Source organism: Cyprinus carpio, chromosome B7 (genome assembly GCF_018340385.1).
Source record: "Cyprinus carpio isolate SPL01 chromosome B7, ASM1834038v1, whole genome shotgun sequence".
Classification (NCBI taxonomy): domain Eukaryota; kingdom Metazoa; phylum Chordata; class Actinopteri; order Cypriniformes; family Cyprinidae; genus Cyprinus; species Cyprinus carpio.
In genome coordinates, this window is record NC_056603.1 from 12129401 (window position 1) to 12155441 (window position 26041).

Sequence of the window (26041 nt, forward strand, 5' to 3'; positions counted from 1 at the left end):
ACATTAACACAAAGGAGTGAGAAAGCCAGCGAGGGATATGTCATGTTTTACGGATGAAGATTAAATTGGACGATCCTGACTTGGCTCTGCTAGAACAGTGATTGGCTTGTGAAATCACACTTCGCTAAAAAAACTCATAATGGTGTAAGGAGACACAAATGAGCTCTCGCACACTCCCCATCTGCTGCTCTGCCTTGAGCTGCGGGCCTGTAAATTAACACGCGTCTCTCACAGTGTTATTTTGTCCTGTTTTCTGGCGTTGTGAAGGAAAGACTCATCAGTTTGTTTTTAACATTTCCGCTCAAGCGTTCTCAGCTCAAGAACGTTGATGGGGCTAGAGATCCCTCAGGTGTAATTTGGCTGGACTTTTAATGGAGTCCGTCTTGTCAAGGTTTGGAAAAGCTTCGGCTAATGCACAAGATATAAACATGCTTAAACTCCCTGTTGATTGAGATATGTCCCTGTTCATATTTGGCTGCTTTCTGTCGTTCTTTCTTTATTCCATCCGTCGCACCTGCTCTTTTTCTCATTCTACTTCAAAAAACTAGTCGACGTGTCATTTATGTTTAAATATTCCATTTTAGATTATAGTTCATCTACGATGTGGGTAGACTAAGTCCTAGCAATATTTCTAGTCTAACAGTTTGATTGAATGTAATATGAATATTGAATGCATGTATTCTGTCATGTTTTTATTCATTCATTTTATAAATAGTCTAGCATGCAACTGTGCATTGTTTATGATTAAGTTATCACAGTGAGCACAAACAACCTTACAGAATATGGATAATAAGAGAGAGAAAGAGGTCAGTAGAAAATATATGCTTTTATTAAATACATATTTTTAATATCTCAATAAATAAGAATATGGTGACATGCCAATCAGCTTATCAACTCAAAACACCTGCAAAGATTTCCTGAGCCTTCAAAATGGTCTCTCAGTTTGGTTCCCTAGGCTACACGATCATGGGGAAGACTGCTGATCTGACAGTTGTCCAGAAGACAATCACTGAAACCCTTCACAAGGAGGTTAAGCCACAAACATACATTGCCAAAGAAGCTGGCTGTTCACAGAGTGCTGTATCCAAGCATGTTAACAGAAAGTTGAGTGAAAGGAAAAGTGTGGAAGAAAAAGATCCACAACCAACTGAGAGAATCGCAGCCTTATGAGGATTGTCAAGCAAAATCGATTCAAGAATTTGAATGAACTTCACAAGGAATGGACTGAGGCTGGGGTCAAGGCATCAAGAGCCACCACACATAGACGTATCAAGGAATTTGGCTACAGTTGTCGTATTCCTCTTGTTAAGCCACTCCTGAACCAAAGACAACGTCAGAGGCGTCTTACCATGGCTAAGGAGAAGAAGAACTGGACTGTTGCCCAGTGGTCCAAAGTCCTCTTTTCAGATGAGAGCAAGATTTGTATTTCATTTGGAAACCAAGGTCTTAGAGTCTGGAGGAAGGGTGGAGAAGCTCATAGCCAAAGTTGCTTAATGTCCAGTGTTAAGTTTCCACAGTCTGTGATGATTTAGGGTGCAATGTCATCTGCTGGTGTTGGTCCATTGTGTTTTTTGAAAACCAAAGTCACTGCACCCGTCTACCAAGAAATTTTGGAGCACTTCATGCTTCCTTCTGCTGACCAGCTTTTTGAAGATGCTGATTTCATTTTCCATCAGGATTTGGCACCTGCCCACACTGCCAAAGCACCAAGACTTGGTTAAATGACCATGGTGTGCTTGACTGGCCAGCAAACTCACCAGACCTGAACCCCATAGAGAATCTGTGGGGTATTTTCAAGAGGAAGATGAGAAACAAGAGACCAAAAAATGCAGGTGAGCTGAAGGCCACTGTCAAAGAAACCTGGGCTTCCATACCACCTCAGCAGTGCCACAAACTGATCACCTCCATGCCACGCCGAATTGAGGCAGTAATTAAAGCAAAAGGAGCCCCTACCAAGTATTGAGTACATGTACAGTAAATGAACATACTTTCCAGAAGGCCAACAATTCACTAAAAATGTTTTTTTATTTGTCTTATGAAGTATTCTAACTTGTTGAGTGAATTGGTGGGTTTTTGTTAAATGTGAGCCAAAATCATCACAATTAAAATAACCAAAGACTTAAACTACTTCAGTCTGTGTGCATTAAATTTATTTAATACACAAGTTTCACAATTTGAGATGAATTACTGAAATTAATTTTTCTACGACATTCTAATTTCACCTGTGTGTGTGTGTGTGTGTGTGTGTATGTTAGGGTTGTGCCGATGGACGATATCATCGTCCATCGTGATGGCTGACTGACATCACGATGGAGAGACACCATCGTGATGCCACGCCCCCGCCCCGCTGCGAGTCGACACCGGCATAGACTGTAAAAAATACACACACTAATCCTAGTCTCTTTTATAGACTATAGTTAATCTAAAATCTTTGCAGGAATTGCTCTGTAAATTAAATTGAGAATATTACTAATGCATACAGTATATGCTATTTTAAATACTCACTGTAGTCTATGCCAGAGACGTGACGTGTGTTAGTATGTGAAAATACGGTGTGAGGCATTTGATCTTGACATTGTTAGAATCTTGTCTTTTTTTACATTTTAAACACTGTACATTTATTTTAAATTTTTAATTTTGTACAAGAAAACAGGCCTTATTAATGAATTATTAGTATCCTATTGTAGTGTCTCGGGAGATCGTGCTCATTGTTACATAGATGTGTGGCTTTACTGCACTGAAGCGGCAGTTTTAAACCCAGAATTCAGCGAACATCAATTAACTTTTGTCTGGTTAATAAATACCTTTAAAGACAATTTTCCTTGGCCATAATGTCAAATCAAATGAAAGAATGAAGGTAATTCAGATAACACAAATTTATTAAAACACAGAAGAAGAACAACAAAGAACAAGAAAACGGGAACAACACTCAGACCGAAACGCGGGATTTACATACATAGACCATGTTTAAATTTCGATGTTTCTGGCCAGAAATACCAACATGTTCACTTTGTCTGGTTTTAATAAGCTGCGAATTGGAGTAACTACACTCCCCGCTGTGCTGAAGACCCGCTCTGATGGAGTACTGGTAGCACATATGCACAGATATTTCCGTGCTAATCTGGCCATGAACGGAAACCTTTTTTCGTTCGTTTTCCACCAAGTCAGTGGGTCCTCTTCCCCATCGATGGCCATTTCCTGCAGGTAAATGGTCATTTCTGACTCGACCTTTTGCTCATCAGTGAGCGTGGCTGCAGCTGCTGTGGCTGCTTTCTTCGCAAGAAGGCTGCCTAAAGACCACTTTTTTTTCTTAGGCACGGTGGCGACCAATACCAACGCCATTGTATCAACTCTTTAAGTGGAAGGACGCTACTTTTTTTTCACTCACGTGCAACCTATTGGAAAGCCCGGATGATGAAATTATAGTTTTTAAGAAGAAAAAAAATATTTATGTAAAAAGATATATTAAAAATATATTAAAAAGTGCACAACTCTTCTTAAGTGTAAGGACGCTACTTTTTTCCCCCTTACGTGCAACCTATTGGAAATCGCGGATGAGTCATTAGTTGGGAAATAAAATAAATAAAGTAATAAAGTAAAATAACGAATAATAATTATATAATAACGAAAAATTAAAAAATACCCCCCCCCCCACCCCGACGATATCATCGTCCATCCCCGATGTTTTACTGTTTGGGTAGTAAAATGAATATTTTAGGGTAATGTTGGGAAATTAGTTTTATAAAGTAAAATAACGTAAACATCGTCAACTGCCAATTTAAGGGACATCGCCCATATATATATATATATATATATACAGGTGGGAAAAAAAATACTGACCCCAGACATTACTGTATAGTGTGTGTTATAATTAACAAGCAATCAATATTTGCCTTTTTATTAACAGATTTTTCTGATTCATCAGTGCAAGATATTATATGTAGAGTTCCCCGTAATAAATTAGGTAGTGATCTGTGTTTCACACTGACTTTAGGGTCATCTGTTGTAGAGGGAACGAGGTTCAGTGTTTTGACAGAGCTGGTGGGTTCATTGCGATACTGCAGCATCTAGATGCACAGGTGAAGTCCTGCGATCAGTGTTTCCAACCCCCCAAAACATCTGCCTTCCCCAACCAAAACAACTCTCTGTAATTTCAATTTCAATTTTTGCAACTAGAGGAGAAAACATGACAGTCTGCTGATGGTTTAGTGTTGTAGTAAATGGGCTGTTATTTAGTCACTAGCTCTGCCCCTCAGGTCAGAAAGAAACACCAGTAACACATGAGAGGAAAGCCAGAGGTGAAGACCCGTCAGACCCCGAGCTGTTGGTTTGGGGGTCGTAGGGGTCACCGCTGAGGTCAGGAGAGTCTGAGGTCAGGCTGCCTGCAGCATCTACTCCTCAGCCTGAGTGGCGTTTAAAAATATCCCGTCAGACCTCGGTGTCAAAGCAGTTCAGCGATAGCCTGTCCAGACCTCTGACGCAGTGCCTGTCCTCAGGCCATTCACAACGAGGTCACGGGATGATGACATCACATCCTCAGCAGAAAATGGGTCAACTGCCAGAATGCAGAAGACAATGAGACGTTACACCCTCTTATGTGTTGATTATTGATTTAGTTTGAGGAAACGCATTGCTTGAGTTTGTTTTGCACCTTATTAGTGATTGTTTCATCAAAAAGCTTGTTGATTATGCAGTTTTTTGTCAATATGTCACTTATTAAGCCCAATAAAATGCATTGAGTATTATAAGAATCAATCACAAATTGATTGTCGGCTAGTTGACTACTTGAACCAAAGCATTCAGTATTGTCACAAAACAGCAGACTATTGTTGGAAGACATTGAATTTGAATGTATATGTGTATCTTTTTTAAAAAGATGGCTTTTATGCTCACCAAGGCTGTAGTAGAAACTAATATTCTGAAATATTATTATAATTTAAAATAACTGTTTTTGATTTAAATATTTTGTTAGATATATTTATTATTTATGTGATGCAAAGCTGAATTTTCTGCATCATTACTCCAGCTTTCATTGTCACATAATCCTTCAGAAATCATTCTAATATGCTGATTTGCTGCTTAAGGAACATCATCAATGTTAAAAACATATATCTTTGAATGTTAAAAAAACTATTTATTTTAAATATAAATTTATATAATTTATGTAATTGCATTTTGTAAATGCAAAGTTTGAGAGGAAGCTATTTGGTGAGTGTTTATCCACATTACTGATTGTTTTAGTATAAAAGTGTGCCGTTATTGTAATTATGGGCATTTAAATGACGTTAATGATAATTCTACATGATATCCAGTTTAATTTGAGTTAACAGGAACACATTTCTGTTTTAAAAGCTGCACTGATGGGACCGTGGAGGTGTATGAGGCAGTAGAGTTAGGAAATAATGAAAAATAAAGAGGTTGAAGAAGTGGAAGCTAACTGTGTGAATCGTATCACACCAGGAGCTGTCAACAGTGAGACAGCAGCCCAGTCACGGCTCTCGGGAGCATTCTAGTAAACATTTTCCACTGGATTATCTGCTTCCCAAACTGTTCTGTGGCCGTCTGGATCTAACTGGATTACAGAATGTCTCCGCGAAGACAGCAGCCATGTCAAACGTCTGCTCCACTTAACAAAGCCTAGTGACCCATGAGACCAAAGTGTCCGACTGTGTCCATTAACCAGTGACCCGGAGTGTTTAGGTCCCTCATTAGATTCTGGCCGTTCTGTATTAAAACATGCATTACATGCAAGCATAACACATATTGAGTAAGCCTGAATTGTGTGATATTCTTGTGAATCAGTGTGCTTGTATCTTCCGGCAGAATGTTTATGTCTGTTTCCTCAGGCAGACAGAGAGAGATTAATGTGTATTTGAATAATTTCTGCATGAATGGCCCATTGTAAATTAGATTTTACTGTGCCATAACGACTTGCTGGAGAATCAGAGCTCGGGCTCTTACCGTTGGCTGAATGCCAGTCTTGAGTGCCGGCAATAATTTTCTTTCATGTCCTCCCAGTTAGTTTGAAAAATAGGCCTTTTTATACAACCGTTCTTTTTTCCCTGGGTAGTTACTGTATTTCATGGCCTCTGTAGTTGTGCTCTGCACAATGACATTAAAGTTGAATCTAATGTAATCTAGTGCAGTGATTCAATGTTTTAGAGTTGTCACATTACTAAAATGTAACTATTGATATTGGGTATCTCAATAGCAATTTCAATACCACAGCAAAGTCTAATACGTAATAGTCTATTGACCACACTCTTTTTTTTTTAAAGTATAATAAAATAATAATAATAATAATGTATGTAATATTATATGTAAGTCATCCACCTTATATTTTCTGTTTATTATAAATAGTATGTTAGATATACTAGATATGTTTGTTTGTTTATATATACTGAAATACTAAAATAATTATTGTACAATTTAGAATATAATTTTTTATATATATATATATATATATATATATATATATATATATATATATATATATGTATATGTATATGTGTGTATGTGTGTGTATATATATATATATATATATATGTAGTATAGTGTTTGTATACACATAGAAACAAATAAATACACAGTATATTAAAATATAAAAAATATAATATGATCAAGATATGTTGTATATATTTGTATATTGCTATTGAATTAATTATTATTCAATTTATAATCTGCAAATAATTTATAGTTTATATTATTTAATACATTTTATATATATATATATATATATATAGATATATATATATATATATATATATATATATATATATATATATATATATATATAATATTTAGTTTTTTTTTTTTTTGTTTATTTGTAAATGCATAATGACATAGTCAATGAAAAACTGAATTATCTTAATGCTTATCAGGTAATTATTATAAGTAAGCAAACAAAAATAAAGTCCATTAAGAAATTTTATATATGAAATTTTATATTATTTAATTTTATATTATTTTATTTTATAATGCAAACTTATCCATAAATGACATAAGTATTTTTGACTATGCATGTTTTTTTTATTTAATTTTTTTTTTTTATCATAATTGATATTTGCCATTTTCTCTTTATTCTCTAGGTTTGCTAAAATTGAAATCAGTGCATCCAAACCAATCATCCCGTTCCGGGAGACAGTGATCCGGCCTCCCAAAGTGGACATGGTGAATGAGGACATGGGAAAGCAGCAGAAGGTGGCGGTGATTCACCAGGTCAAGGAGGAACAAACAAAGTACCCCGAAGGTGTCCAGGTGGATTCCACCGGTCTGGTCACGCTCACCACACCTAACAAGATGGCCACGGTCGGGGTGCGGGCTATTCCTCTTCCTGAGGAAGTCACCCGCCTTCTGGAGGACAATGTGGAGCTTATCCGCACAATGGAGCAGTTCAGCCTGTTTGTCTGGGAGGACAAGACTCTGGACATCAACCAGAAAATCCTGGAGAACATCCAGGAATTCAAGGTGAAGTTGGAGAGCAACCTGCAAGGCCGCAAGTGGAGGGGAGCTGTGGAGCGTATCTGGGCATTTGGTCCACGCCGTTGTGGGCCAAATATTCTCCTCAATAGTGTCGAGGGCTACCGGAGACCCTCTGTGTGGCAGTGTCTGGAACGAGAGAAGGAAACCGAAAAGGCAGAGATCAGAGACTTTGACAACAGCATTGCCAGTGGCTTCCAGTTGGCCACGCTTTCTGGTCCCATGTGTGAGGAACTTTTGATGGGGGTTTGCTTCTCTGTAGAGACCTGGGACATGAAGCTTTCTGCACCTCTAGCTCAGCAAGACTCAATCGATGAGGATTCCCGAGCTGCAGAGCCAAATATTGACAACCAAAATGAGAGTTCCGACACTCATGAGACAAACACCTCATCGGCGAGCTCTAACCGAAGCAGGAGTGGAGCGGAGGCCGCTGGGAGTTCGGTGGACTGTTATGGACCGTTCTCAGGGCAGCTCATCGCCGCTATGAAGGAGGCCTGCAGATACGCCTTTCAAGCTAAACCTCAGCGGCTGATGGCGGCCATGTATACATGCGAAATCATGGCCACTGCTGAGGTCCTGGGTAAGCAGTTTATTCAGTCTCTACACAGTCGAGAAGTCAATCTTTATAAAAGACAAAATATCGGTCCATGGTTTTGTTTCCCATAAGCATTATAATACTAAGAAGATCATAGAGCCACACTACAAAAACAGACCTTTTTTGTCAGTGTTATTTTAGTATTATATACTAATAGTGGATCGTGATTCATTAATGAAAAAAAAAGTGTCATAAGTACGTCCTGTCCCATTTCTCTATATGAATCAAAAATACTGCAGCAAAGCAAAGAAACACTATTTCATTGGGTTTTAGTTGTCTCTTTAGGAAAAATGAAACTGAAAATGGCTACTTAAAAAGATTTTAAAGAGTTCACCACAAAATGAGAATTAGTCATTATTTACTCACCCTTGTGTCATTCCAAACCCAGTGGAAACCCAGATCAGTGAATAATGAACTAAATTTCAGTCTGTTCTCCGCAAAACTATCATATGACTCAGAAATACGAGTCATATGAAACTTTTATGGTACTTTTATGCCTCTTTTGTGTCCTTTTTGAAGTTTGACAGTCCCAGTTGTCATTTATGTTCATTAAATTTAATCAAATATCCACTTTTGTGTTCCAGTTAAGAAGTCAAACAGGTTTGGAACGACATGAGGGCGAGGAAATGATGAGGGAATTTTTGGCCAAAATGTTGCTTTAAACATTATCAATCAGTGAAGCACATGCCAATCAACCTCTATCTTAAATAAAATCCACAGTCACTAACATAGAGAAAAAGGGCCCTATACCATACAAAGAGGAAATAGTTCTCCCAGGTCCTTGATTGAAAGCTGATGTGAAACAGCCATGTACCCGTGTGATGTCGTCATTGCACCAGGTTCCAGAACAAAAGCGAAATTGTCCGACCCACATGCCTGTGTGAAACGAACCCAGTTGAAGGGGTAAGAGAATCCTGCCCCATGAGAACCAAAACCTCTGAGAAAATCAGTCGGCCTGGGCCAAAGGGGAGAAAATACGTAAATATTTTAACAAATGGTGCAAATTACCTTCCCGGTTGTTTTTGTTCGCTTGGGGAAAAAAGTTCGAAATCTGTAAATGAAGCACAGGCATTTCGTTTCCGTAACTGCGATGAGAGCAAAAGTATTTGGGAGCACAGCTGGAGTGTATTAAGGGAGAAAGTGGTTCTGAATATAAAATATATAAACTTCATTTTTCACTGGCAGGATGTTTTCCATATCCAGATAACTAGGTCACACTGTTGACATCCAGGTGTATGTATTACAGATGTTTCCAGATGAGATAAGCGTCTTACATGTATACATTAAAGCTCTTAAAGGGCCTCTTAAACATTCTACGCTTTTGTAGCAGGTAAAGGTTTTTAAAGATGCCAATTTACAATGATAGTCAACAAGTGTGTGTGTGTGTGTGTGTGTGTGTGTGTGTGTGTGTGTGTGTGTGTGTGTGTGTGTGTGTGTGTTTGTGTATTAGGCTTGCTGCGATAGACAGTTACGTCATTTGCCTACCTTGGCACCGCCCCCCACCATCGTTTAGAATTTTTTATAGTAACAAAAATCATTTAGCCTATTTCAGTTAGAGAACAAACACTTTTAAGCACTAAACGCTCAATGCAGCGTGCCGAACCGTGCGCGAATGACAGTGCGACACGAAGCAGGAGCATTTTATTTATCACGTGGAAAGTGAGTCGAGCTGACTGACAAGAGTGAGGTGAGAAAGACAAGACGATGGCAGAAGATTGTTTAGAAAGGAAATGCAAAGGCACCTGTCTGGCAATATTTTTGATTTTGAAAAGCCTATTGACTGGACGTTTTTTTTTTTTTTTTTTTTTTATTTTTTTTTTTTTATTTTTTTGGTTCCAAAATTTTTGTTGATTACTTTATTTAAACTTTGTGCATTTTATTTATTTTTTTTATGTTGTGGTTTGTATGTTTCTTATTCGTTTTGCTAATAAACGTTCTATGTTTTCGTATTTATCTGGTTCCACAGTGTTTGCTGATTTTCAGTTTTATTAACCTATTTAAACTTTGTGTAGCCTAAGTAATTTGTTATTTTATTAGGCATATTGTAGTGTATTTATATTAGTTTTGTTAATAAAAGTTCCATCAGTTTGACGTTGTTGTTGCTTGAATTGAATCAACGCTGAATTGCCGCTAATTTGAAAGTGAAAGTAAAATGTGCACAGCGCTTTTTCAAGCTAGGCTATTTGAAAGCCAAGAAATCCGAGGAAAAGAGGCAAAACTCAAACGAACAATTGCTTGATGCCGAATTGCGGCAATTCAATTGCCGCTAATTTGAAAGGGAATGTAAAATGCACATGGCACTATTACAAGCAATTTGAAAGCGAAGAAAAGAGGGAAACATCATACAAACTAACACCCCCCACCCCAGCGGTGATACTGGTATTACCGGTGTTATCACACGTTGAAAAACCGGATAGAAAATTTCCTCACCGCCACAACCCTAGTGTGTATATATAAAATTTTAATATATATTAATAAATTATAGACAGGTATACTTGTAATAAATGTAAATCTGAATATAACTATATGAATATATAAATATAAATATTTACTTATAAATCTGAATCTAGTTATCAGTCTGCATCTAATACATCTAATATTGTAATATATAAATACATTTATGAATATATAAATGTAAATGAGAATATGTACTGTTATAGTTTTGAATATATGCATGTAAAACTAAATCTGAAAAATAAATGTAAATTATAAATCTGAATATATATAAATATGAGTGTGAGTGTCCGTTTAAATATTTTTAAAATACATTTAAAAAGTAATTCATGACTGTATAGATCTGAATGTAAATCAGAATCTAGTTATAATTCTCTCTATATAAAAGTAAATCTAAATATTAATAAATCTGTATGTGTGTATATCTATTGATAGATAGATAGATAGATAGATAGATAGATAGATAGATAGATAGATAGATAGATAGATAGATAGACAGACAGACAGACAGACAGACAGACAGACAGACACATACATACATACATGAATACAAATTATGCTATTTCTCCACTTAATGTTCATTTGTAGAGTCACATTTCAAATTCTATGGTCCACCAATAACATTACATCATCCAGCAGTAGGAACGGTAGGAACGGCTGCAATAACCATCAGTACCCGTGATCTTTGACCTCCATCAACAAAATCACTGTCATTACAATCAGACAGGCTGTTTTTGTTACTGTTCCTTAAGGACTTCTATGTATAAATGACCTCCACATACTGGTAAAGTTCAGCAATACAGCCAACTTGAAAACTGAGTAGGTGTTGATGCATCAGCATAGATGTCATATGTTAATATGCTCATAGATTTCTGATTGAGCCATTTTTGCTGCTTAGTTTCACTAAATAGTCTCGGTGGGCTGCACGAGAAAGCTTTGCGTTGTGAATGCTGGAGTATGTCTACATAGTCCATCAATCTCTTTTAAGAGCAAGGAAAATCCTGTTTTCCGCTATACATCCCCTCTAACTGTGGAGTCAATAACAGTTTTATACAACACAGTAACAGAGGTGAGCGTTCACGGCCCAGATGTACAGAGGTCATGACCTTCTATAGATGTCTGTCATCAAGTGTTATTGCGAGAGCTTCACACTCGTCTGCAGTGTTAACAGGTCGATGGTCTCTGGGTCGGAACTGTAAGATACACAGGCACTGAGTTTCTTCCCCCGTCACTTCCATGTATTCACCCGCCTGTTTGTGTGTGTGTGTGTGTGTGTGTGTGTGTGTGTGTGTGTGTGTGTGTGTGTGTGTGTGTGTGTGTGTGTGTGTGTGTGTGTGTGTGTGTGTGTGTGTGTGTGTGTGTGTGTGTGTGTGTGTGTGTGTGTGTGTGTGTGTGGATAAGCCGCTGTTTGTGTTAGTTAAAGGAGAAGGATGTCCGCAACAGATGATTTTTAAAACGTCTGATTGTAGGGTTGGGCGATGTCCCTTAAATTGGCAGTTGACGATGTTTACAGTAAAACATCGGGATGGACGATGATATCGTCGGGGTGGGGGGTGGGGTATTTTTAATTTTTCGTTATTATATAATTATTATTCGTTATTTTACTTTATTACTTTATTTATTTTATTTCCCAACTAATGACTCATCCGCGATTTCCAATAGGTTGCACGTAAGGGGGAAAAAAGTAGCGTCCTTACACTTAAGAAGAGTTGTGCACTTTTTTATATATATTTTTAATATATCTTTTTACATAAATATTTTTTTTCTTCTTAAAAACTATAATTTCGTCATCCGGGCTTTCCAATAGGTTGCACGTGAGGGAAAAAAAAGTAGCGTCCTTCCACTTAAAGAGTTGATACAATGGCGTTGGTATTGGTCGCCACCGTGCCTAAGAAAAAAAAGTGGTCTTTAGGCAGCCTTCTTGCGAAGAAAGCAGCCACAGCAGCTGCAGCCACGCTCACTGATGAGCAAAAGGTCGAGTCAGAAATGACCATTTACCTGCAGGAAATGGCCATCCGATGGGGAAGAGGACCCACTGACTTGGTGGAAAACGAACGAAAAAAAAGGTTTCCGTTCATGGCCAGATTAGCACGGAAATATCTGTGCATATGTGCTACCAGTACTCCATCAGAGCGGGTCTTCAGCACAGCGGGGGAGTGTAGTTACTCCAATTCGCAGCTTATTAAAACCAGACAAAGTGAACATGTTGGTATTTCTGGCCAGAAACATCGAAATTTAAACATGGTCTATGTATGTAAATCCCGCGTTTCGGTCTGAGTGTTGTTCCCGTTTTCTTGTTCTTTGTTGTTCTTCTTCTGTGTTTTAATAAATTTGTGTTATCTGAATTACCTTCATTCTTTCATTTGATTTGACATTATGGCCAAGGAAAATTGTCTTTAAAGGTATTTATTAACCAGACAAAAGTTAATTGATGTTCGCTGAATTCTGGGTTTAAACTGCCGCTTCAGTGCAGTAAAGCCACACATCTATGTAACAATGAGCACGATCTCCCGTGACACTACAATAGGATACTAATAATTCATTAATAAGGCCTGTTTTTCTTGTACAAAATTAAAAATTTAAAATAAATGTACATTGTTTAAAATGTAAAAAAAGACAAGATTCTAACAATGTCAAGATCAAATGCCTCACACCGTATTTTCACATACTAACACACGTCACGTCTCTGGCATAGACTACAGTGAGTATTTAAAATAGCATATACTGTATGCATTAGTAATATTCTCAATTTAATTTACAGAGCAATTCCTGCAAAGATTTTAGATTAACTATAGTCTATAAAAGAGACTAGGATTAGTGTGTGTATTTTTTACAGTCTATGCCGGTGTCGACTCGCAGCGGGGCGGGGGCGTGGCATCACGATGGTGTCTCTCCATCGTGATGTCAGTCAGCCATCACGATGGACGATGATATCGTCCATCGGCACAACCCTATCTGATTGCGTGTGAGATTCTGCCTCGTGATGATAGTGGGAAGTCGTGGCCTAATGGTTAGAGAGTCGGTCTCCCAATCGAAGGGTTGTGAGTTCGAGTCTCGGGCCAGCAGGAATTGTGGGTGGGGGGAGTGCATGTACAGTTCTCTCTCCACCTTCAATACCATGACTTAGGTGCCCTTGAGCAAGGCATCGAACACCCAACTGCTCCCCGGGCTGCTGCAGCATAAATGGCTGCCCTCTGCTCCGGGTGTGTGTTCACAGTGTGTGTGTGTGTTCACTGCTCTGTGTGTGTGCACTTCGGATGGGTTAAATCCAGAGCACGAATTCTGAGTATGGGTCACCATACTTGGCTGAATGTCACGTCACTTTCACTTTCACTTTTAGATTTTGTTTGCATGTGTGTTTTTAGGTCATACCTGATCTCTTGATTGACCGACATAAATGATGGGGATAGTAATTTAAATAGTTGAAATAAAATAAAATGTAATAATTAGATGAAAAACTAGAAGTGTTTGAAATAAATTTAATTTGAAGTACTAAAATTACTAAAACTGATAATAAATAAATACAAACATATAATATAAAATTACAAAATTATACTGTATATAGGTAATAAATATATAATTACAAAAGTACATGAAATTAAATGACTAAAATGAAAATTAAAATAATAAAAAAAAAATTTAAGATTAGTTTGATGACTTAAAGGGAAACTCCACCCCAAAATGAAAATTTTGTCATTAATCACTTACCCCCATGTCGTTCCAAAGCCGTTAAAGCTTAGTCTGTCTTCGGAACACAATGTAAGATATTTTAGATGAAAACCGGGAGGCCTGTGACTGTCCCATAGACTGACAAGTAAGTAACATTGTCAAGGTCCAGAAAAGTATGAAAGACATCGTCAGAATGCTAGGGGCAAGTCGTGGCCTAAAGGTTAGAGAGTTTGACTCCTAACCCTAAGGTTGTGGGTTCGAGTCTTGGGCTGGCAATACCACGACTGAGGTGCCCTTGAGCAAGGCACCAAACCCCCAACAGCTCCCCGGGCACCACAGCATAAATGGCTGCCCACTGCTCCGGGTGTGTGTTCACGGTGTATGTGTGTTTACTCTTGTGTGTATTTGCACTTTGGATGGGTTAAATGCAGAGCACGAAATCTGAGTATGGGTCACCATACTTGGCGGTATGTCACGTCACTTTCACTTTTTTTCACTTTTAGAATAGTCCATCTGCCATCCGTGGTTCAACCATAACGTTATGAAGCGACGAGAATACTTTTTGTAAGCGAAGAAAACAAAAATAACGACTTTATTCAACAATTCCTATGTCAACAGTCTCCTCTGTTTCTCTCTATATCACCGTATGCTGCGTATGCTCTTCTGTATCAGCCGCGCCACAAGGATGCGCTGTTTTCTGGCGCGGCTGATACAGAAGAGCATACGCAGCACACTGTGATATGGAGAGAAACAGAGGACCTTGACAGTGTTACTTACTTGGCAGTCTATGGGACAGTCACAGGCCTCCCGGTTTTCATCCAAAATATCTTAAACTGTGTTCTGAAGACGAACAAAGCTTTTACAGGTTTGGAACGACATGGGGGTAAGTGAATAATAACAAAATTTTCATTTTGGGGTGGAGTATCCCTTCAAGTGTAAGTACCAAAATTACTTAAACAAAAGCTGAAATAAAATTATAAAAATATATTAATATATATAATGAGAAAAGCGCATAACAAAATACTTAAATTGAAACAAAAACAGAAAAATGAAAGTTGGTTCAAAATATTGATAAATACTGTAATAGTGTTCATTAACAGCAAAATGAGTAGAGTATTAAGTTCAGTTAAGTTCAATTAAGTTAAGTTAAGATTAGTTAACTGAAACAAGTACTAAAGACAAAAACTGAAATAGAAATAAATTAAAGCTATATAGAAATTATTAAAAAATAAATACTGAAAAAGCATGCAACAAAATCACTGAAACTTAAACTACTTAAAAACTGAAAATATAAGAACAAATGCTAATTCAAAATTTTAATGAATACTTTAATTAATTGCAAAAAGGAGTAGAAGTTTAGATCAGTTTACAGTTATTTTGCATAAGTTTTTTTTCCCCCAAGTGCAGTTCTTTAGGTTTGTAAATATATGTGTGTTGCAGGTCGTGTGTATGCCGTTCTGTCCAAGCGGGAAGGACGGGTCCTCCAAGAGGAGATGAAGGAAGGGACGGACATGTTCATCATTAAGGCTGTACTTCCTGTTGCTGAGAGTTTCGGATTCGCTGATGAGATCAGGAAGAGGACGAGCGGCCTGGCCAGCCCACAGCTAGTGTTCAGCCACTGGGAGGTGAATGAATGAATGAATGAATGAATGAATGAATGAAGGAGGGAACGGCTGTGCAAATGAATGTACAAACTAATCCATTTATGCAAACTTAACTGAATGAATGGTTGTGCAATGGTTTCATTATTTTGGTTTCCAGTCGCTTTCATGTCTGGCCTGCCCTTTCCCACTAAGGACAGTTTACACACTCAGTATATAGATTTTAAAAACTATCAACTGATCAATCAGAAATGGTTGACTTTTTCCACCTTAGTTGTTGTTATCTGCAAAATCCCATATCTGTTGACCTCTTTAATAATTAAGGAATGAATGAATAAACAAGTGAATGAATGAATGAATGAATGTGTGAAAATGGAATGATTAATAAATGAGTATAAATGATGAATGAATAATGAACAAACAAAATTAGTCAACAAATAACTGCTGCAATTGAAGAATAAATTAATGAGAGTGACTTAATTGAGAAATAATTATAATTATGATTGAATAATTGTCATAATTGAATGAATACACTAATGAATCAGTGTGAATGAATGAACAAATCAATGAATGATCAAACTATATGCTTGTTTGCGTTATATTTCATATTTGCTTCATATTGCTTCATATTTTTGTGGAAATTTTCTTTGATGAATAGACAAAAAAAAAAACTATTTCAAGTGTCCTTGCAGAATACAAGTATTAATACTTTTGAATAGTAGTGTATGAATCAACAAATGACAGCAAACTGAAGAATGAATGAGATGTTTCTCCTTTGCTCTTTGACGTGTGTGTTCAGTTATCTCACCCTCAGTCAGTTCACTGTAGGGAACAGGACATACACCGCAAAGATACTGGACCCAGTGCCAGACGTTCATATCTATACAGACGTCTGAAAATATGTGATCATACGTGGTTGGAAAACTGTATGGGCAGGCCAATCCATCAGATCCAGTCATATTGATCTGCTGTCAGATGTCAGTGCTGCTGATCTGGCAAAAGCGTGTTTACCTTGAGAGTGTCGAGCAGACAAGCTGTGTGTGTGTGCAAGTGTGTGAACTCATAGAGCGCTCTGGATTGATCTGTGCATTACAGACATGAGGCATTACAGTACACAGTGCTGGAGTAACATCACATAAGCGCTTATGTGTGGCACGCGGATATGTTGTTTTTGTTCATTTCTCCAAAATGGTGCTAGGGTGATGCAGAGGAGATGAATTGTTAAATAAAGTCTTTTTTTTTTTTTGTTGAACAAAACCCAGTTGAACCCCTGATGTCACATGGATCATTTTAGTGATCTCCTTGCTATGTTTCTGGACCTTAATCGTGTAAGGATCCTTGCGGTCTATGGGAGGGTCAGAGAGCTCTCGGGATGCATCAAAAATATTTTAATTTGTGTTCCAATAATGAACGGTGGTCTTATGGGTTTGGAACAACATGAGGGTGAGAAATTAATGACAGAATTTTCATTTTTGGGTGAACTATCCCTTTTAAAATGACAGTGACTGAACCAAATTAAGATAATGTGGAAAATAGGATGCATAATTGTAATTTGAATGTTAGTAAATAGAATTTGAATTCAAGTAACTTCATATAACTAATTGGATGGATGGTGGATGGATGATGGAGGGATGGAACGAAACATGGATGGATGATTGATAGATAGATAGATAGATAGATAGATAGATAGATAGATAGATAGATAGATAGATAGATAGATAGATAGATAGATAGATAGATAGATAGATAGATAGATAGATAGATAGATAGATAGATAGATAGATAGATATTGCTAGTAGTGTAAGCTGAAAGAGTGAATCAAGTGTTATTCTTCACTGATCTTTTAACTCAATGGAGTGGAGGCGTTTGGTCGTGTATTTTTAGCAGATTGTTCCTCACGTGGGAGTTCACTGTGAGTTAGTAGAGCATTTCAGATGCTCTGTGTGTGTGTGTGTGTGTGTGTGTGTGTGTGTGTGTGTGTGTGTGTGTGTGTTGGGGGATTGGCGTGAAAGAGGATCAAAGGCTGTAGACGCCACATGTGTGCCGTCTTTAACCCGACGGCTGGCTGGACGTGTTCTCTCCACGCCAGGGCTGGGTGAGCGGACACAGCCCTGCGGCCATATGGGGCTACTGTCAGCCAGGATGATGGGTCGAGTTAAGCCGGACATGATACACACTCACTCAAAGGGCATATAAGGTTGTCTGCTACGTCACAAAACAGTTGCACCACTTTTTCATGCTGTGCCTCTGAGTGCAGAAACCCACGTCTTATTCACAAAACACCCACAGTTCAGCACAAACTCTTAAGTGTGCTAATATAGCACAGTACTTCAAGGATTAAAATGATTCAAATTAAATCACAATCATAGCTAATGAGATTTGAACTCACAACCTCATAGTTACTCTTGACTATTTGCTAAACTGCTGCACTCCTGATCATTCAGTCCTCTGTATCATCTGACAGCTGATGAACTCAACTGATTTTATAATGCTGTTTATTATGCATGTCTGGAATACTTGATTCTGATTGGTCAGTTGTGACATTCTGTGGTCAGATATTTTGACGTTTTGACCACAAAGCTGCTTTGTTAACCCAGGAAACTGATTTCGTACATAGCTGTGCAAGTTCATTTCATACCACTCATGTAATAAAATAATTTAGACTTTCACTGTTATTTATTTATTTATTTGGTACTTGTTATAAAAATAATAATTTTGGTTAAAATGCAGGTTAATGAATAGTTTTATTTATTTGGTACCTATTTATTTATTTGTAATAATTGCATCGAAAAGTAGGCTTGTTTTTCAGCTTTATTTTTTTTTTGATAATTTTGTGGCTACTCTTAAAAAGCAGGTTTATGCACAGTCATCTGGTTATTTACCAAAAATATATTGCTTCAAGGTAATACTACATTTTATGATAATGCAATACATTATTATTTCTTTGTAGTCAATGCTGAGACATGAGTGTTGAATTAAATTTCCTTTATTCTGGCAGGGAAAATTTTTACTTGATTTTTTTCTGAGAAATAAGCATGATTAATGTTCTGTATCTCTACGAGGAGAAGAACAGTTAATAATCTCCTTCACATCAGGTTTTTTTGTACTCATAGTGTTTGAGTACAGTGTGAGTATCACACACACTCACTAACACACATGACTCAAATTGTCCTCTTGTCTTGGTACTTGCAGACTGTGTTTGTTTTGCTGGAGGAGGGTAATTCAATTCCATGTTTAATTCAAACCTTGCCTTGCTAGATTTTGAGGCCGGCTGCATTTTCAATTCTTGTAAATGTGATCTGTGAGTGCAGAGAAAAGACTAAAGACAGTGTAAAGCGGAGCACTGCAGCCCTTTTTGTCCTCCTGTGTGTGTGTGTGTGTGTGTGTGTGTGTGTGTGTGTGTGTGTGTGTGTGTGTGTGTGTGTGTGTGTGTGTGTGTGTGTGTGTGTGTGGAGCGTCTCCTCTTACAGCTGAACTGCTGTTGTTCTCTTTTCTGTGGACATTTTATGGGTCTTAAGGTGCTTGTTTGGACTGCAGGACTTCTACAAATCTGTGTTGTTTTGTTAGGCCTAGTGTTTATAAGAATAGTTCACCCAAAAAAAAAATAAAAAAATCTGTCATCATCTGCAGTACTCATTCATATTCTGTTTCTTGTATGACGTTTTTCTTCTTTGAAACAAAGAAGATGATCATCAGCACAATGCTCACTTCTCTTTTACACATGACATTATGATCTAGTTTTACAAAAATTAAAAATCATAAGCACAGTCCATGTGACTCATGCACTGTAATCCTTTTTGGGGGTTTTTTCTCCATACAAAGAAGGCAAATATTCACCATTGACTGTTCATAAAGAACAAAAGAACCAGATGAAAGTTCATGTTCATAAGTTTGGGGTCTGTAAGATTTTTTTAATGAAATATTAGAATGATTTCTGAAGGATCATGTGACACTGAAGACTGCAGAGTAATGACACTGGAAAATTCAGATTTGATCCAAGGAATAAATTACATTTTAAAATATATTCAAATAGAAACTGTATTAATATTTCACAAATTTTCTTTTTTAACTGTATTTTTTATCAAATAAATGCAAACTTGGTGAGCATAATAGACTTTCAAAAATATTAAAAACCTTACTGACTCCAAACTTTTGAAAGGTAGTGTATCTCTGTCTGTATTTATATTTTTATATTTTGATATAGTATCTGAATTCATACAATATCTTTAAGTCATTATTCACTGAAAATATTTGCGAATGCATTCAAATATGATGCATCATATATATTCAGATTCGTCGAAATGTGGCAGTTTTGAAATGTATCACATCAAATGTTATTGTTTATCACATATTTCATGACTTATCATCATTGATGTCAGACTTGGGTTGATTGGCATCTTGAAACGCCATAGATTTTCAGCAAAAGATACATATATATTTTATTGGTTTATTTAAGAGTTGTGTTTTTTGGGATAAAGATTGAAGTGACATGAGGGTAAGTAAAGAACGATTTTTCTGCTGAATTCACCCTCTAAGCAGTGTTTTGTCACCCATGAACAGGATTTCTGACTGGATGTGTTTTGCACGGTGGAATCGGTGCTTTGGAGACAGTTATTGATATTTGGTTTTGCGCTTTTGACACTGATTGATCCGTTGGTTTTGCGTGGTTGCACATGTGTCCTCCTGCTAAAGACATTATACGGATCCGTTTCAAGGCAACTGATGTGTCAGGAAATGAAGTAGTATAACTGACAGGACTCTTATAAAGTTGGTCCGGATAGCGTTTCCTCATCGCTTTTGTTGTCGATCTCTCACCTGTCTTGTTCTCTCTCTCTTTCTCAGAGAGCCGCAGAGTTGAAAAGGTGCCAAACGCAGGACGCTGCACCATTAGTGTGAAAACTCAGAGAACCTACACACTCCATCTGACAGCCTGCATGCGTGCATGTGTGTGTGGGCAGATGTCAAGCTCTGACAGCAGCACTTCCACTGAGAGTGTGTGTGTGTGTGTTCCCTACTGTGCAGAGAGCCCATTAGACACCATTAGACACATATGCCAGGGCTGCGAATCCGCCCTCGATCTGTCTGCCAAGCGTCTGCCCGCCCCTGCCATGAGACACACACACACTAATCAGCGCCGGCCATGAGCGAGACTCATGCAGGTCAACATAATCTAATTGTGTGAGATGGACAAAGAAATGGACTTTCTGAGGTGTTGTGTGTGTTTGTGTATGTGTGTTTTTGTGTGTGTGTGTGTGTGTGTGTGTATGTGTGTGTGTGTGTGTGTGTGTGTGTGTGTTACACTGGGCCGTGGTGCGATTCAGACACACAGTTGGTGTCATTCAGTGTTGGAGCTGCTATCAAACACACACTCCACCCCGTCGTGGACAGCGACGGACGGTCACTCATTAAAACCTTCCGTCTCACTACATTTCCATTCACTGGATTTGTTGTTTATTATGTAACAATTGTCAGGTTCTAGCGCAATCAGCACAATGACTGATTAAACAACAGAACAACCTTGAGAGTAAAACAATAACTGTGAATAACGAGTGTTTTTGTTTTTTTATTGCTAGAGGTGCATTGCTTGGAAAAAAAATTAGCGGTTGTTTCTAAAGCAGCAAATCAGTATATTAGAATAATTTCTGAAGGATCTTGTGACACTGAAGACTTCAGCTTTTCATCACAGGAATAAATTACATTTTAGAATATATTCAAATAGAAAACTTTATTAAAAATTTGGTTATTTTAAAAACTTTTTTTGTTGCTTTTATTCTTTTTTTTATCAAATAAATGCAGCCTTGGTGAGCATAAAAGACTTCTTTTAAAAATGCTGAAAAATCTTTCTAAATTATCCCAATCTTTTTAACAGTAATATTTATTTATGCATATATGGATTTATAACATACAGTTTAAATGGCCAAATATTGACAGTATTAATACTTAAATTGGATATTTTTCTTAATATTACTGTGTTCTATATATTTTATGATAATTAGATTTTTGAATCGTTAGCATAGCTGTTAATGGCATAGGCTATATATTATGCAATACAGATAACTGTCAATATAAATAAAAACGGACCACTAACCAAATATTTGTGTGTGTAATATAATCTACTATTAAAACGTTTGGGGTCAGTCATTTTTGTAACATTTGTAAAAAAAAAAAAAAAAAAAAAAAAAAATACTATTACTTTTGATCAATTGAATGTGATCTTGCTTAATAAAAATAATAAATTAATTAATTAATAATTAATTAATTAAGATTCTAGCCAATATTTGTGTTCTGTATGTTTCTCTGACTTCTCTTAAGAGACTGTATTGCTATCTTAACAACACGCTTCCTGTTTGAATGAACAGTGATTTGATTTTTCTCATGCAGTTTGTGTGAGGAAAGCTATTTGTGAGTTGCAGCTCATGTAGAACGTTCCAGATCAGTCATTTATGGGGTTCCGTGACAGTCACAATGCTGTCTGTGCAGCCAGTAAGAGCGTGTGTGTTTGTGTACACATCACAGACAAATGAAAAGTGCCCTGTCACTTGTTGGGCTGTGCTTGAGTGAGTGGACACACAAGACAAAAGCTCTTTAGTGGAGGGAAAAAACAGGGATGGTAACCCAAGCTGTCAGGTCAACGGAGAAAGAGAGAGAGAGAGACTGATAGCAGAAGACAAATGAGAATAAGAAAGCAGATATGGAATCAAAGAGCAGCACTCAGGAATCTCTTTGCTCATGCTCGATGGCCGTTTAAATGCTAATGGTCTGTAAGCTGGTTCTCTTCTGATCCGCCAGTGATGCTCCTGAAGTTCTGGACTGGTTGGGGTTTGTGGGCAGCAGTTGATGGCTGTGTAAATCGGGCCGTTGTTGGCCTCTGCCATCTGTCCTGAGGTAACGGAGCCCACGCCGTGGGGCCTCTCTGGGACCAGGTGCAGGGGCCCCGCTGGACTCTTACAGTAATTGTACCACTCGTGCTATTGTCTAAGCATGAGGTCATATTGTGTGGAAGTGTGTGTGTGTGTGTGTTGCTCCAGGGATTGCGTCATCCGTCGAGCACCTGCTCCCAGTGCTGTATGAGTGTGTGTGTGTTTGTGTTAGTTTTTGGTGGTGAATGTTAGATCTGTGCCTCGTATAATGACCATTAAGTGTATCTCTCCACAGCGGACAATTGCGTAGTCTAGTTCTGCCCTGGAACGACTCATTTTCTTTTTATAATGAGAGAGAGGAAGACAAAGGGATAGAAATATTGTGCTGCCAGTTCCTGACTAACTCATAAATTAACTAAACACTTCAAAAAATGGGCCTTCACTTTTGATTAAATTTAGATTTTAAATTCTGAAAATGAGTAGCACTTTACATGGGTGTGTACTTTACATATAACATTAGGAGTGCTTGTTTTAACCGGAATCATTTCAGATTCTCGTTAACAGTATCCCAATATACAATTTAAGCAAACGTTTGTTCAATGCAATCAAAAGTTATTTAACAAATAATATAACAATGTTGTTGGCATGTGCTAATGCATATTGTAATTGTTCAGTGAATTACATTCTGAGATAGAGAGAGAGAGAGAGAGAGATTTACTTATTGTATAATCTTATTTTGCAATCATGTGCTTATGCCCATTTTGGATAATCCAGTGAAGTGTGTCTGCATGTGTGTGTGTTTATTTATTTATCATGTGTTTATGCCTTCTTTGCTTAATACAGGAAATTAAAATAGATATTTGTATTTTATTCAAATAAAATGCATGGTTATTTATTCATTCATTCATTCATTCATTCATTCATTCTGTATTTAGTAACCATGTGTTAATGTTTATTAAATTAATTTTTTCTTTTTATTTATAGTTTCTATTATTTATAGAAGTTTATTTATATATTTATTTTTAATTTAGCAATAGTAGTAATGCCAATTTGGTCTATTTAGAATAACTTTATAAATACATTTAATATAGATTTAATTTTATATATTCTAGATAATCCAATGAATTAAATACCTTTGAATTTCAAATTCAGACATTTTTGGATAATCCAGTTCATCTATTTGGAACTTTATGGATGTAAATGTCAAATGTTTGGTTTGGTAGTCATCATCATCTTAACTTGTTAGGGCTGCAAAACAGTTTTTGCATTTCCTTTTTTGGTTTCAAAAATAACGTGAGATAACGTGAAGCAGTCCTGCCATGCAAATGCATGTATTGCAAGAAAAATAGTGTTGCAGAATGTATACCGATTGCTTGGTATGTCTGAAGTTCACTCAAATTTGTAGTAGTTCATTAAACATGTTTATGGTGCCTTGAAAGGAAGAAAAATGTTTCAGTCCGTTGTATAAATAAAAAAAAAAATGACATATTAATGATTTGTTGTTTATTAGATGCTTTAAACAAGCGTTGCAAATCTATATCCACAGCACATAAGTCATTAACATTGTGTGTGTGTGTGTGTGTGTGTGTGTGTGTGTGTGTGTGTGTGTGTGTGTGTTTTAGGTCATCAGCAGTGATCCATTCTGGGTTCCCACCACTGAAGAGGAGTACTTACACTTTGGAGAAAAAGCAGACTCGAGCAATCAGGCTCTGAAGTACATGAACGCCGTTCGCAGACGCAAAGGCCTCTACGTGGAAGAGAAGATCGTAGAACATGCGGAAAAACAGCGAACTCTCAGCAAGAACAAATAAAGCCAGTGATCCGCAGTCATGAAACACGAGCAGAATGAATTCAGGAAAGCCTTGCTTGTGTCAACTGTTGCTTTAAATTCAGTGCAACAATATACTGGATGTAAGAATGGTTTTACAATGTTTTTTTTTTATTTATTGAATTGTTCTGCTCATGTTTTATGAAAGAGCTTCATTAACTTATTCGTTGTCTCACAACCACTCCTTCATTTGATTTTATAATATCAGTCACTAATGACCAACCAATTGGCTGAAACTGAGCAGATAGTGATTCAGTCATTATCTTCAGAAATGTACTTTTAAAATCAGTTTAGTTTATAACAGACCACGGGTTTCATTTATAATGGATCTCATGGTTTCCTATTGCAAATTGGTTGAGAAACCATTGTTCAAGATGTTAATGGATTCAGTGACTGAACCTCATTTACTAATATCAGTTAAATGTGCTGAGACACTTCAACTACAACTGAACATTTCTGCGTTATATATTAATCTGCACTTATCTATTGTGCAATTGTGCTGTGCCATTAAGCAATTAAGTAATTGCAGTGCACTCTGCAACCTAATGTTGTAAATATTAAACAGCAATTGAAGTCAATTACACAGTTCAAGACATTTTTGGACCAGACTGAAGGAACAGATCGTCTGATTTGCGCTGACTTTGGTACACACAGATTGATTTTTTCTTCTTGTTTTCTTCTTGAACAACCGTTCCTTCCTCAGTTATCTAGTACAGGATTAAATTCTACAATTAAAGAGACATGCTTTGAAATCATGCCGTATCTTCTTACGTGTTTGGGATCTTGTGCTGGGGTCTGCCGTTGCATAATTTAAGAGTCCTCTTGAAATACAGTTTCAATTAGTTTGAAGTGAAGTGGCCCTGAAATGCATTCCACCATCGCTCCCTTTTGGTTTACAAACGTTTAAACCCTTGAATTAATTTGTGTGAAACACAGTTTTAATGGCGTTGGGAGAAGGATTTGAATTCTTTAATAAGAAAGAGCAAATATCTTGCAAGGAGCTCCCAGAATACTGCAGCCTACAGAATACTACACGTGTGAAATTACGACCAAGATTTAGGAAATAAACTTGACTGAACACACAAGCTGTTGCCTCTGATGAGCAGAATGTTTTATGTTTCTCCGTTCTGGTTGAACGATCCGTTTGTGCCAGTGCATTTTAATCACATCATTGCTTTTATTTTCTGAAATGTAGTCATCTACCTGTTACAATAGTAATGTTTATTTGAAATTAACATTATATTTATCTTACAGAATGATCTATATTTACATATGATAATAATAATAATAATAGTAATTATTATTATTATTATTATTATTATTATTTGTTTAGATTTGGGCTGTCAATCAATTAAGTTGTTGTTTGTATTAATTGCATTAAATAATAATTATTATTATTATTATTATTATTATATGGAAATATAAATATTTCTATAAGATAAAAATAATAATACTTTTAAATAAACGATTAGTATTATTTATTTGCATAAATATTATTATTAATAATATTATAATATTGTTAACAACATGTTACTGTATGTTAGGACAATTAATA

At 36.9% G+C, this 26041-nt stretch overlaps 1 protein-coding gene across 4 annotated transcripts in view; it reads left to right on the plus strand.

The window, feature by feature from the left end:
- The window catches only part of LOC109105314 (elongation factor-like GTPase 1), a 118368-nt gene extending 92800 nt beyond the window's left edge, over window positions 1-25568 (plus strand). For all 4 annotated transcript variants that reach the window (XM_042727276.1, XM_042727274.1, XM_042727277.1 and 1 more), the window contains exons 18-20: window positions 7087-8059; window positions 15638-15822; window positions 24281-25568. In XM_042727276.1, coding sequence (XP_042583210.1) covers window positions 7087-8059; window positions 15638-15822; window positions 24281-24469 — 1347 coding nt within the window. In that variant the 3' untranslated portion in view covers window positions 24470-25568. The remainder of the gene's footprint in view (window positions 1-7086; window positions 8060-15637; window positions 15823-24280) is intronic.
- Window positions 25569-26041: the final 473 nt, after the last annotated feature.